The sequence below is a fragment of the Rhinolophus hipposideros genome (assembly GCF_964194185.1).
Source record: "Rhinolophus hipposideros genome assembly, chromosome: 17".
Lineage (NCBI taxonomy): Eukaryota > Metazoa > Chordata > Mammalia > Chiroptera > Rhinolophidae > Rhinolophus > Rhinolophus hipposideros.
This window is the reverse complement of record NC_138063.1, coordinates 300,382-312,987: the sequence shown is the minus strand read 5'-3', so window position 1 is coordinate 312,987 and position 12,606 is coordinate 300,382. Positions and strand designations below refer to the sequence as shown.

The following is a 12,606-nucleotide window of genomic DNA, read 5'->3' as shown; positions in this document are numbered from 1 at the left end:
TTTTTGTGTAAGTTCTGGTGAGGGCACTGGGCCTGGCGGGCCTGTGCAGAAGAGAAGGAGGGACACCAAGGAGTGAGTCCTGAGACGCTCCTTGGCACAGCACTCGAGAGGCGGCAAGAAGGCTTTTTGGAGCACAGCAGAATGGCCTCCTGAGGCTTCCATGACTGTTCAGGGTAAGTTTCGGGAGGGCAGCAGCTGAGAACTTGCAACTGCCGCTAAATCTGAAAAAAAGCATGTTTTGTGACAGCTCGAGTGACCTGGGGGTGGTGACAGGGACTGAGGTCATCTCCTTTTGTCAGGAAAAGGATTCAAGCATCACAAAAAAATGAAATGCCACCACTGCAAGGTAGGTAACATTATAGTCACCGTGTGGCTCAAGCATACAGGGGTTGGAAAGCGCCAACCACCTCGTGGCAAAAACATGAAAATTGTGGTGCTGTTTTCTAAGGAACAGGGTCAAAATCACTTTAACAGAAAATATGCTTTCACCAGAAGGGATAGACTGTATTAATTCCAGAAAAAGGAAGCTCCTTTAAGTGAGGTGGACTTGCTTCTTGGATAACCAGAGGAAGAATCAGCAATAGCTCCATCTAGCTGGGGAGTGTGCCTTCCTTTAACACCAGCCAGGCCTGAAGACCTGGGCTTGGAAAGGAGCTTCTGGAGAAGGCTGTACGGGAGGACCGCAGGTAAAGCCCCCGGTAACGCAGGTGGGGAAAAAACAGTGTTGATGTTGAACACCCTCTTCGGAAGCTCTGAAGTCCATGAGGCCTTTTTTTAACACTCACAGAAAATAAGTGAGATTAGTTCTATTCACATGTTGTAGGCTTACTCCTATTTTCTATTTCTTCCATTTCTGTATGTTTGTTTTTCTAGGAATTTTTTATGCATTTCACCTAAGTTATCTAACTTGTTGGCATACAGTTGTTCATATTATTCCCTTAGAATCTTTTTTGTTTTTTGCGAGGTCGGTAGTGCTATTTCCTGATCAATCCAGCTAAAACTTTGTCAATTTTTTTTTAATCTTTTCAAAGAACCAACTTTTGGTTTTGTAGATTTCCTCTACTGTTTTTCTATTTATTTTATTTCTGCTTTAATCATTTCTTCTCTGTTTGTTTTGGGTTTCGCTTGTTCTTTTTCTGATTTCTTATGGACAAAGGCTAGATTATGAATATTTGTTCTCTTTAATATATTAGCTATTTTAGCCACGTATTTCTAAGCATTGCATTAGGGGTAGCACACAAGGCGTAGTACACTTCTGATTACTTTCAATCATAAACGTTTTGCTGCTCCGATTTCCTGATACATCGGTTACTTAGGACTACTGTTTAGCTTCCACCGGCTGTAACGCTCCCACGCGGGTTTCTCACTTAATTCCACGGTGCTCCGAGACAGGCTTGGTGCGGTTTCAGCCTTTTCCACCTCCGAGGACTGTTTCCTGCGCCGGCGCTCGGCCGCCCTGGACAGAGTCGCACCGGAGGCCGGGCGCAGGGGCGCGTGCCGCTCGGAGGACCGCGGCGTCCCGGCCCCGGCGTCCCGGCCCCGGCGTCCCGGCCCCGGCGTCCCGGCCCCGGCGTCCCGGCCGGCAGTGCGCCCCGTCCTGGCCGACCTTCCACCCGGCGGCGGTGCCGACGCCGACGCTGGGCGTGAAGGGCACCAGGCCCACTGTGCGCGTGCCCGCCTCCCTGTCACTGTCGCCCTGTGCCTCCTGCGTCTGACGCTCTGTCGCTGGGGCAGGTGCTCCGTCCACACTGCCCGGGGGCGGGGGCAAGGGGGCGTGCGGGTCTTCACTGGTCGTGAGGAAGGCCCTTCGAGGAACCAAGGACGCCACTTCCAGAAACTGCCCCGCACTCGGAGGCGGCGACAGCGCCGAGGTATCGCCGCGCGCGGCCCCCGCAGGACTGCGGCTCAGGGCGAGAGGCAGGGCCCGATCCGAGAACACCGCCAAACACACAACCTGGGCGAGGCGCAGGGCCCGGCGAGCATCGCCCTCTGACCCCGCCTGGGCACCCGCAGGCGGGGACCGCCGCTCCGCGACGCCCGCTGGGCAAACCAATGACACCGGGTCTCAACACGTGACGGGACTGCCGCTCAGCGTCCCGAGTTGCATGCCGGGACTCGTAGTTCTCGTGACGACCGCCTTCGCGCGCGAGGGGAATGTCGGCCGGCGGCCCGCGTTGTATGCCGGGAGTCGCAGAGCCTGACGGGGATTCCTGGTGTGGCAGCGCGCGGTGCATGGCGGGACTCATAATTTAACAACGTCCGGGCCTCAGCGCATAAACGGGGTGGTGGGACATTAGCGAGCGTTGCGTGCCGGTAACCTGTACTCACGGGGTAAACGGCGTAGGGACACTGTCCCCGCGGGCCCAGCCCCGCGGGCTTGGTACTATGGCGCCTACGGCACCTGCGGCGGGCGCAGCCACTCTCGAGCACGGTGCGGACTTGTTTACACGCGGGCCGCACGGCGCACGCACGCTCGCGACGTACGTGACGTCACGCGTCGTCCCGGAAGTCGGCGCGGACCGGGGCGGCGGGTGGAAGCCGGTGTCGGAGTGGGAGTCGTCGCGCAGCCGCCGCCTCCGCCTGGGCCGGGGTCGCCCGCCCGCCGGCCATGGGCCCCGGTGCCTGAGCGCCCGCCCGCCGCGCTTCCCCAGCGACTCCCTGGCCGGGATGGAGGCGCCGCCCGCCGGCCGCGTTCCCGCCGAGGGCGTCCCGCCGGCGGCCGTGGCCGAGGTGCGCTGCCCGGGCCCCGGGCCGCTGCGTCTGCTCGAATGGAGGGTGGCGGCGGGCGCAACCGTGCGCATCGGCTCGGTGCTGGCCGTGTGCGAGGCCGCCGCCTCCGCGCAGCCCTCCGGACCAGCCCCTCCGCGCGCCGGCTCGGGCGGCTGCGTGCGCGCCGAGCGCCGGCTGAGGTCGGAGCGCGCCGGCGTGGTGCGGGAGCTGTGCGCGCCCCCGGGCCAGGTGGTGGCTCCCGGGTGAGTGGGGCGGCGGGGCGGCGGGGGCAGGGCCGGGGCGGGGCCGGGGCCTTGCACGGAGGACGCCCGCAGCCGCGCCGCTGCCCGTGAGCCGTCTCCCGGGGTGGGGTGTCGAGTCCCGGGTGTCACCGCGCCCCTCCCCGGGGCTCTGCCTTGGCGCCCGGGCCGGCGCGCTCGGAACACGGCGGGGGGCGGCGCAGCGCGGGACGCCGTCAGCGGGGCGGGCGCTGCCTGCGGTCCTTCCAGGCCTCTCCGGCCCCGGTGCTCGCTTCCCGTCCGAGTTCGCCGGGCTGCTGCTCTGGCGTCGGCGTGTCCCGTGTCGGGAGCAGGCAGCCAGCGCCGGCAGCGTCCCTGCGCGCCCGCCGAGCCCGGCGTTCCTGTGCCGGTGCCGCCGGCTGGTCCCGGCTCCTCTCCGTGGCCCGCTCTCACCCTCCATCCCTCGAGCGTCTCCCCGCCCGGAAGCCCATGACCAGGGCAGGATGGCATAGGACCGGCCTCCGGCCCGGCCCGGGGAGCCCCACCCTGCGTCCACGCTCCCACTCATCCCTCGGAGGACGGTCCCTGGCCGTCAGCTCAGGCGCCCACGCCCGCCCAGTGGATGCGGTGGGTGCGATGGGTGCCGCCTGGGTGCTGCACCCACGGCAGCCGTCTGCCTGGCTTCCTTTAGAAGGGAGGGGCCCTGTGCTCTGGGTGACACACGCGTGCTGTCATCATGACTTCGAAGTCACGTCTTACCTGACCTTCTTGGGCGCTAAGCGGCCTGTAAACCCGCCAGCCTGTGAATGGTGGACATGAAGCCCGTGCTGCTGTATCAGCGTGTAGAAAACCCCACAGGTGAAGAGGCTTCTCTGTGCCGCTCTGCCCCTCTGGTTGTACAGAGAAGGCCACCGGGGCCCAGACAAGCTAGTCCATGGGCAGCTCCACACGCAGTGCTGCGAGCGCATCAGCCGGCCAAGCACATGCAGGTGACCAGTCAGTCCATTGTCTGCCAGTCCGCTGGGTACCCAGTGTGATGACAGGTTCCCAGCTGGGAGTCACTGCTGCTTTCGGTGTTTCAGAGTCTGAGCCTTGGGGTGCCCACTGCAGGGGCCCATCACGGGCTCTTTGAGAGTTTGGTGACTGACAGCGTTTCTCCTAGAAGGTAGGTGTGAGCGAGCATGTGCTGCTCCCACGCAGAGCCCGGCACCCCTGGCGGAGTTGTTCGTGGTCACTGCCATCAGCAGGAGGCATCCTGGCCACCCGGGCGGGGCTCACTTTCAGCAGTGGACAGTTCTAGAAACTTAGGAATGGTGGCTTTCTACTGTACAGTTTCTCAGTGAGGACTTACGGGCTTTTATTCAGCGGGGTATGTTACTATTATTTGGTTTAATGTTCACATTATCCCACCATTGTTCAGTGGGAGCCCCTTCAAGCTGCCTCCTCCGACAAGGCCCCGTGTCGGAGCACCACCCTGCTTTCTGACTCAGTAGTATTTAGTTAGGCTCTAGCTCTCGCAGTCTCCACCCTGGAACCAGCCATTAGACCTAGAAGTGCTGTTTCCTTGTGGTGGAGAATGGCGTTTAGAGACAGCCGTGTGCGCTGAGTTCCTTTTCCCAGTACGCCCCTATCCGCAGACACTTCACGGTCAGCACAGATCCCTGATATGTTCGAGGAAGAGGGAGGTGGGGCCCACCCGGCCTACTGTTTAACAGTGACCGCTCCCTAGCAGAGTTCAGGGTACCCAGCCCCAACACTTCCCTTACTGCTGTGGCCCTCAGACCTCCCCATTACAGCAGACACGAAAGCTAGTGAAGACAGACATAGCGGGACAGTTTGGTACTTGTGTATTTGGGGGGAAATAACTTGTTTGAAAAGCTCATTTCATGATTTGCCTATGGATTTCCTTCAAGGACCAAGCATAAAAGTTAACATTTATTGGTGACTGACTCGATGTCCGGGCTGGTCTCCTTGGCTAAAGCGAGGTATTTTTGGGCTCGGGGCACCACTCCCTTTCAGGTGTGGTGATGCTGTCTGGTGGGTTGACAGAAGAGGCACTGAGATCCTCTGGGTACCTGAACCCCTCTGTCAGTATCTGCAGAGAGGAAGCTGAAACAGCACACTCAGAAAGGACGTGGCTCTCATGTCTTTTCTGATTACCTTTTCTCTCTTGGCCATTCCATCTTTTCTCTTTTTGAGAATGTTTTTAGCCTGCGCGAAGCTGCAGAAGAAGTGTGCTGGGATCGTGTGGCAGTCAGCTCTGTCCTTGCAAGGCATTCTGAATCATACTTGAATTGAGATAGAACGTACAAGCTTTTTCCCCCTTTTTAAATGTGGTCTGGATAGTTATGGGTGCTGTGCCCAGGACCTCACAAGTGTCAGTGAGTGGGGGTGGAGGGCGCACATGGCTGAGTCTGGTGACGTCACTACGTCACGGCTGTGCTTGGGCAGGGCCATCTGTGTGCCTGCGCGTCCCAGTCCAGCTCTGGGCCCCAGGCCCCTCCTGCCATCCTCCCCGAGCTGCTCCAGGAACTGGCTCGGTGGGCCGTGCAGAAAAGGTCTCTCTGGTTCTTTTGCTAACAGCCCATGTATTCGCAATTTCTTTCGCCTTTCGGTGCGGGAGGGCAAGACAGGCAAGGGAGGTACCCCAGTGTCGATGGAGCCTGAGTGACACAGTGTCCGTAAGGGGCTCTGGAAAGGCAGGTGGGGCCCATGGACGGTGAGCTGTGCACAGAGCTGTGGGGTGTCCGTGGGAGGGCCAGCTGCAGGGCCTGGGCGTGGAGGGTGGCGTGGGGTTGGAGGATTGTGTGCAGGCGTTCCTGTGGGCTGGGCGAGCATGGGTGACTGGGAGGACGGCACTGCATGGGAGGTCCCAGGGCCCCGTGGCTGCAGCGTGGAGCCACGCGAAAGGAGAGGGCAGCTGGGCCAGGGTCCCAACGCCGGACCCGCCAGCTCTGGAAAGCAAAGGCACAGGACTCAGCAGTGAGGAGCGGGAGCGATGCCGGGTGCCCGGGTGGGCAGCAAACCGGGGCAGGCGGGAGCCCAAGCAAGAAGGCGTCCTTGGCCAGGCTTCACGCGCAGGTCATTCCGAGCAGCCATGCGGGGTCCAGTGCAGGCTGGGCCGTTCCTCTTGTTGTTTATTTAAGACGGGAAATTGGGGCAGACTTCTGGGTGGAGGTTTGGGGCTGCAGACATACAGTGGGTCGTTAGGCCTGGGCCCAGTCAGGGCGCCCCGATTGACTGGTTGTGAGCAGTAAGGACAGAAGGGAGGGGAAGAGAGAGGCCCTTGTGAGAAGGGGCCTGTTGCCCCTGTCCACTTTGGGGTACCCAGTTGGTAGCTCTGTCCACCATGAAAATCAGTGGCTGTCCAGAGCCTCTAGGATAGAAATGGGTAAGGAAGGGGGTGCGAGACCTCCCCTGTGCATGGAGCACTGACTGGTGGACTGGCTCTCTGACCTCAGCGAGGGTCCCTGTGTTTCGCGCCTTGTGTTGCGAGGAGGGGCCCCAGCTCACAGACACTGGGGGGCTGACTCACGGTGCTCGGATCGCCCAGCCAGCAGTTCACACGCTGATCGGCCCCCTTCTCAGGCTGCTGCCAGGCGGCCAGGCTTTGATGCGAATGCACAAAAAAAGCAATAATTTCTGTGTTTATAAAACTTGAACGTTCACGATACTCTGTCGGGAAAATTGAGATTGAATCATAGCGTCTCCCTGGACTGGGGCTGGGGGGAGATAGTCACTTATCACCTGTTGGTGTTATACCAAGTCTTTCCTTAGCGTGTGAACTAAGTTTCCATTTTTATATGTACACTGTTTATCTGGAATTTGAGACGGATTCCGTTACTCCCAAATCTCCTCTTCTGACGACCTCCTCAGTTCTCTCAGCTGACCCGTGTGGAGTGGGGTGTGTTTTACGGGCGGGGCTGTAGGTGAGGCAGCCCTTTGTCCACTTGGCAGCCAGAGAGATGGGGGCCTGGAGGGGTGCTGTGACCTGCCTGACGTTAGGCAGGGTGCCGGGGGAGTGATACAGAAGCCGGGGGTCTTCACCCCCACACACGGGCTCTTCCTAGGGTGCTGTGAGCAGCCCAGAGGCTTCATGCTCTTCCTAACTTGTGACTCTTTGATGCCCTTTCTAGAGCGGTCCTGGTGCGGCTGGAAGGATGTAGCCACCCTGTTGTTATGAAAGGTCTGTGCGCTGAGTGTGGCCAAGACCTGACCCAGTAAGTACCAGAGCTCGGGAGTGAAAACGGTGCCTCTGGGTTTGAGGAGTGACCAGTGGGGACAGAGACATGAGATGCTAAGGGACACGGCGAGAGGGGGACCTGACTGTGATTGCAGGTGGCAGACAGCCTTCCCCAGACCCAGCCATTCTTAGGTCAGCTCGCCTGCCTGGGAGGCCGCCCGCCTGGCTTTAGTCGCTAAGTTCTGCAAGCACTGACTTCTGCCTGACACTCACCCCAGCGAAGGGAGGAAAGTGCTGGCAGGCTGAGATGGATTTCTCGCTCCGCCCAGCGGACTCGCCTCCCTAGTGTCAGGAGCGGCCCCCGTGAAGACAGCCTGGACGTACGTGTCAGCCCCGGTGCCCCGCGGTGTCACCCTGGGCCAGCACCCCACCCGCAGCAAGTGGCCACCCGACGGGATACATGCAGAGCTCTGTGCACTATTCTGTGTTGTCAAGTTCGAGAGGCCGTTTCTGTGTGGCCATCCGTTTGTTTTCAACAAGAGCTTTGAGCATGACAGCACTTGACTTTTTTCACCAGTTTTCCTCTGTTTGCAGCACTTTCCAGCAGCGTGAGCTTCTGCACTGGCAGCAGCAGCACATGCCAGCACAGATCCCGCTGACCGTGCTTTCTGTGTGCGGTGAGCTCAGCAGCCCTTTCGCCTCCGCAGGTTGCAGAGCAAGAATGGGAAGCAGCAGGTGCCACTGTCCACAGCCACCGTGTCCATGGTGCACAGCGTCCCGGAGCTGATGGTCAGCTCCGAGGTGAGTCCGCCACTGGGCGGAGCGGCTGGGAAACACCCGCTGAAAGCAGTGTACAGAGCGCGGGGACATGCCCGCTCTGTGGTCGCCATTGCTTCTGAAGTAACCACCGGTGGGACGGCGCTGGTGCAGAGTGTGTACCTGTCCTGTCCCAGCGTCCCCCCGGCCTGTGCTCCATGGGGTGCTGTGCCTGCCGCCCTGGCCCCTGGAGCAACACAGACATGGGCTGGGACCCCATGAGCAGTGGTCTGTGAAGAACAGATCTGGTCTGGGGGCAGGGATGGGCAGCTGTGGGGCGCGTGAGCTGCTGCTGGCGGCGTGGACGTGGGCGCAGGGAGGGCTGTCGCTGCATGGGGACTCAGGGACTCGGACGGTGGCTGAGCAGAGGATAGGCTTGGCCTTCCACCTACCCGTGCGTGCCCACTGCTTCTGAGCGCCAGGAGTCCCCGGGCAGTGCCATCAGAGGCTCCCTGACCTTGCCGGCTTGCACAGGTCGGGGCCTAGGTGTGGGGGAGAGTGAGGCTAGAGCCCAGAGGCAAAAGCTGTCTCAGCTGTGCATTGTTGTAAGCCGGTGATACACCTGCAGCGTTACCATTTTGTTAGAGTTGTGCCTTTAAGTCATAGGTGTCTACTTTTTGTGAGAAAGATGAAATACCAAATATGTGATTCTGATTTTTCTGAATTACTGGACTATAAACAGAGGTAAATACTTGCTAAAGATAGAGAACTAGGAATTTTGAGGATAAGAAAGGAAGTCGGTATCCCCTCCCCCACAGCCCCTGCCGTGACAGGGTAACTGTTGGCCTTGGTCCCTCTCAGGAACAGACAGTGGACTTCTCCCATCCAACCTCATCAGGCCAGGAGTTTGTTCACAGTAGTGAGTGATGACAGTTCAGTGAGACGTCACGGGCTGCAGGCTCCCGAGCCTTTGTATCGGCTGAGAGTGGGAGGGCCGGGCGTTCCCTGGAAGGGCGCCCCGGCTGCCCCTGCCTGCCCAGCAGCGTCTCCCGGCTGTCCTGCTCCAGGAACCTGCAGCTCACTGCTATGGAGCTGCTGTGTCGCAGTCAGCTGCCTTTCACCCCCTTTTCCATTGCTTTACGTACCGGACTACACTGCGGGGTTAGGACCCCAAGGCAGAGTGCCCTGGGGCGGGCGGGCCTGTGGCCCCGTGCCCTGCACAGCACAGCAGTGGGGGGGGGTGGAGAGCATCACTGAGCTTCCTCCGCCTGTTTCTCAGTAAAACCGAGGTATGTTTTGGATGCAGATGTATGTGTGTCGTGGCCTGTCCTTTTGTCTTTCCAACCTCAGCAAGCTGAGCTGCTCGGAAGGGAGGACCAGCACCGGCTGCATCGGAACCGAAAGCTGGTCCTCATGGTCGACTTGGACCAGACCCTGATCCACACCACGGAGCAGCACTGCCAGCAGATGTCCAACCGGGTGAGTGTGGCGGCTGCCCCCCCCAGCCCAGAGCAGGCGCCGCGCCCTCCGCGCCCGTGCTGTGCCAGGCCCGGCCCTGGCCGTGCTAGTTACTTAGCAGGGCCTAGGGTTCGGCACTGGGAAGGCCCAGGGGCCAGCAGTAGCGTGCACAGCGAAGCAGGGCGGTCGGGGGTTGGGAGGGATGAGCAGGTTGGCTTGTCCTCAGGAGTGTGCAATCCTGGGCCAGTACAGGCCAGAGGGCACCTGGGCTACAGGTAGAGGCTGGGCGCCGCCACGTGAGTTCTCTGGGAAACACAGAGGACGGAACCCTCCTTCAACTCAGTCCGCAGTTTGGAGCCCGACAAGTTGAATTTCTGGCCCTTCCAGAAGGCTTTTAATGCCGGCTCCATGCAGGTGGCTCTCCAAAGGCTGGTGCCAGCTTAAGCTGTCATTACCTGTAGAGCCTCGGCAACACTGAGCTTATCACCTCTGGACTTCCTTGCTGTTAGACGGGTTGTGGGCTCCTGTGGGAGCTCGGGGTCTTGGCGTCTGCAGCTCCCATCATCCCTGGTTGGGACAGCACACAGAGAGAGACGCTGCTCACAGGCAGCGTGGGTGCTGGTGTGCCTGGGGGGGTGGGGGTGGGGCTGAGTCCCTTCACAGGGCAGTTGGACTGGGTGCAGCGTGCCTGTCTCAGCCTGTGTGGTCTGGAACGCGAGGGCGTCCTCGTGTCTGCATGGCCAGTCCTCAGCTCCTGCTGGTGGCTTCACTGTACCTCCACCCACTGGCCCCATTCCTGGCCTGGGCTTGGGGACAGCGTGACGAGCCAGCTCCGCCCAACTCTCAAGGAGCGACACCCACGGCTAAGCCTGGGCGCTGCTGGCAGGTTCAGGAAGGTGCACCTAATTCTTAACTTTGCAGATCCGGGCGCGTGTTTTTAAGGGTGTTTATGTCACAGTTCACAGACTGTTTTAACTGTTGAGCGGGCAGAAGGTTGTTTATACAACTTGACGAGAGCCTCGTCATGAGAGTTTTGACTAATTCAGAGCGAGTGAAAAATTAGCTACGCCTGGGGTTGTTTGCCTTTCCTTGTTGGTAGTTGTTTAGAGTATATTTACTGAGAAAGTTAATAAACAGGATTAAAAGGATCCAAGTTTAACTTCCTAAGGAGGGAACGACGTGCATGTCGCTCATGCGTCAGCAGGCGGTGCTACTGCTTCAGGTTCTGGGCTGTGTGTGTAAGTGACGAAAACTGTCTGAAAATGGCCTGTGAGTTCGGCTGGGGGGGACGTCCAGTTTCCTTTCATCGATAGCTGAGGGGGACACTGCTACCTGGCAGATGACTGCGGTCTGTCCAAAGCCACCGGCTCTGCTGTTGACAGACACTAGTTTTTGAAGAAACTGACGCGGATGACATCCTTGGGGACACACCTTTGTGTCTATGATCAGAAGTGGGGATGAAACAGGAAGTACGAGGCTCTGCTGATGTCCTCATAGCCCTTTCCTGACGCCCATAGTAACCAGTAGTTAGCTTAGTTGCCATAGGTGGGGACGTGGTTGTCATCGCTAGTTCCCTGCTGTCGTTGCTAGTGGCCACAGCAGGGAAGGCCGAGTTCACGCCCATCGCTTAGCTGCACAAAGCATTTGTGCCAAGTGGGGCTGCCCGCCATGGGCCCCGGTGCTGACTGGAGCGTGCTGCCGCCCAGGCCTCCCCTGACGGCACTCGCTCTGTGCAGGGTGTCCTCCACTTCCAGCTGGGCCGAGGCGAGCCAATGCTGCACACGCGCCTGCGCCCACACTGCAGGGACTTCCTGGAGAAGGTCTCCAGGCTGTACGAGCTGCACGTCTTCACCTTCGGGAGCCGGCTCTACGCACACACTATCGCAGGTGAGTGGGAGGCTCTACCCGGGCCCAGCATGCGCTGGGCCTGAAACACTCACACTGGTTTGGTTCTCATTTCCTTGACTTTTTCTTGAAGATGAAGGAAGCTCGGTGCCAGCCTTACTTAGAACCGGCCTCCTGGGGCAGCTAGGCAGCAGCGTTGAGTAAGTCTGCGGGTTCAGCCCCTTGTCTCCTGGGGGCACAGGAGGGGCTCCCTGCTCTGCTGGGACCCCACGGGCCAGCCCAGATGGGCCGGCCACGCAGCACCGCAGGCCAGTTTGGAAGTCAGTCAGGACCACAGCCACGTGGGAAGGAAACTGTCTGTGTATGCTTACTGAAGATGGTGTGTGTGGGTTGTCAGGAAACAGCCCTGGGGCCACGCTGTTTCTGTTGGTTACACTCACACTGCAGGTGCAGACGCAGAACGTTCTCTCCCTTGGAAACAAGCACCGTGACAGTCGTCCTGGCACAGACGCCGAGGCTGTGCCAGCCCAGCTCTTCTGGTGCATAGAGGCAGAAGCCCACGATTGGCAGCCCCGCTGGGGACAAAGTTAGGGTGTGTCACCAGCTAGGGACAGCTGGGCTCCAGCCCCTCTGACCCATTGGTGGATGTTGGTACCTGCAGTGTAACATGGTCACAGCTCCGTAATGTTAGACACTGGTCGTTAAATTCAGTCGTCCTTACAGCCTGGTCTTGGTCTTTGGTTTTTGATGGAGACGTGATTTCACATCCCCCATTAACACTGCCTGTTAGTACCTGCGTGGGAAGTTTTAACCACGACCACGAAAGTGACATACTCAGGTTAATTCATTTTGTAACCAAAACTCAGCATATTTGCCTTGAGCGTGTGGCTGCCCGCGAGACAGGATTACACTGGATGAATGTGACTACTTTGGGATTCTCACACCCCAGGTGAAAAGAGTGTGTCCAGTCCTTCAGGTGCAGACCTCGGGGACTTGGGGCTTCCCCTGTGGACCCTTGGCATCTCTCGGTGTCAACACGTAAGGCACTAGAGGAACAATACCGGCTTCAGCAAGCGCCTGCGGGCATCCCGGTCAGCGCGTCTGCAGGACTGTCTCCTGGTCCTGAGGTCCTCGACAGCGAGGCCCGCAGGCAGCCTGAGCCTTCTCCGTTCCAAGCTCTGCCTTGTACCTTAGAATTCCCACGTTCCAACACATGCAAAGACGCCACAAGGAGGCCAGTGTCCCAGTGGAGGTGGGTGCAGCAACCCTCAGCTCAGCAGAGGGCCCTGCGGCTGCTGTGTGGCTGGGCTGGTGAGCCTGATGACATTTCACACCCTGCGAGGACACAGGAGGAAGCCCGTCGCCCACAGACACCGCGTGGCTTTGAGTGAGGGCTGGGGCTGGGCCCGAGGGGTC

General features: G+C 59.5%; 1 protein-coding gene across 3 annotated transcripts in view; it reads left to right on the top strand.

Moving 5' to 3' along the window:
• Positions 1-2,499: 2,499 nt before the first annotated feature.
• CTDP1 (CTD phosphatase subunit 1) overlaps positions 2,500-12,606 on the top strand; it is a 40,390-nt gene continuing 30,283 nt past the window's right edge. The window contains exons 1-5 of one of the 3 annotated variants that reach the window (XM_081078275.1): positions 2,500-2,730; positions 7,085-7,168; positions 7,839-7,932; positions 9,238-9,366; positions 11,082-11,232. In XM_081078275.1, coding sequence (XP_080934401.1) covers positions 7,128-7,168; positions 7,839-7,932; positions 9,238-9,366; positions 11,082-11,232 — 415 coding nt within the window. In that variant the 5' untranslated portion in view covers positions 2,500-2,730; positions 7,085-7,127. Of the gene's footprint in view, positions 2,973-7,084; positions 7,169-7,838; positions 7,933-9,237; positions 9,367-11,081; positions 11,233-12,606 lie in introns of all 3 variants that reach the window. The other 2 variants (XM_081078274.1, XR_013995252.1) reach the window with 2 other exon arrangements.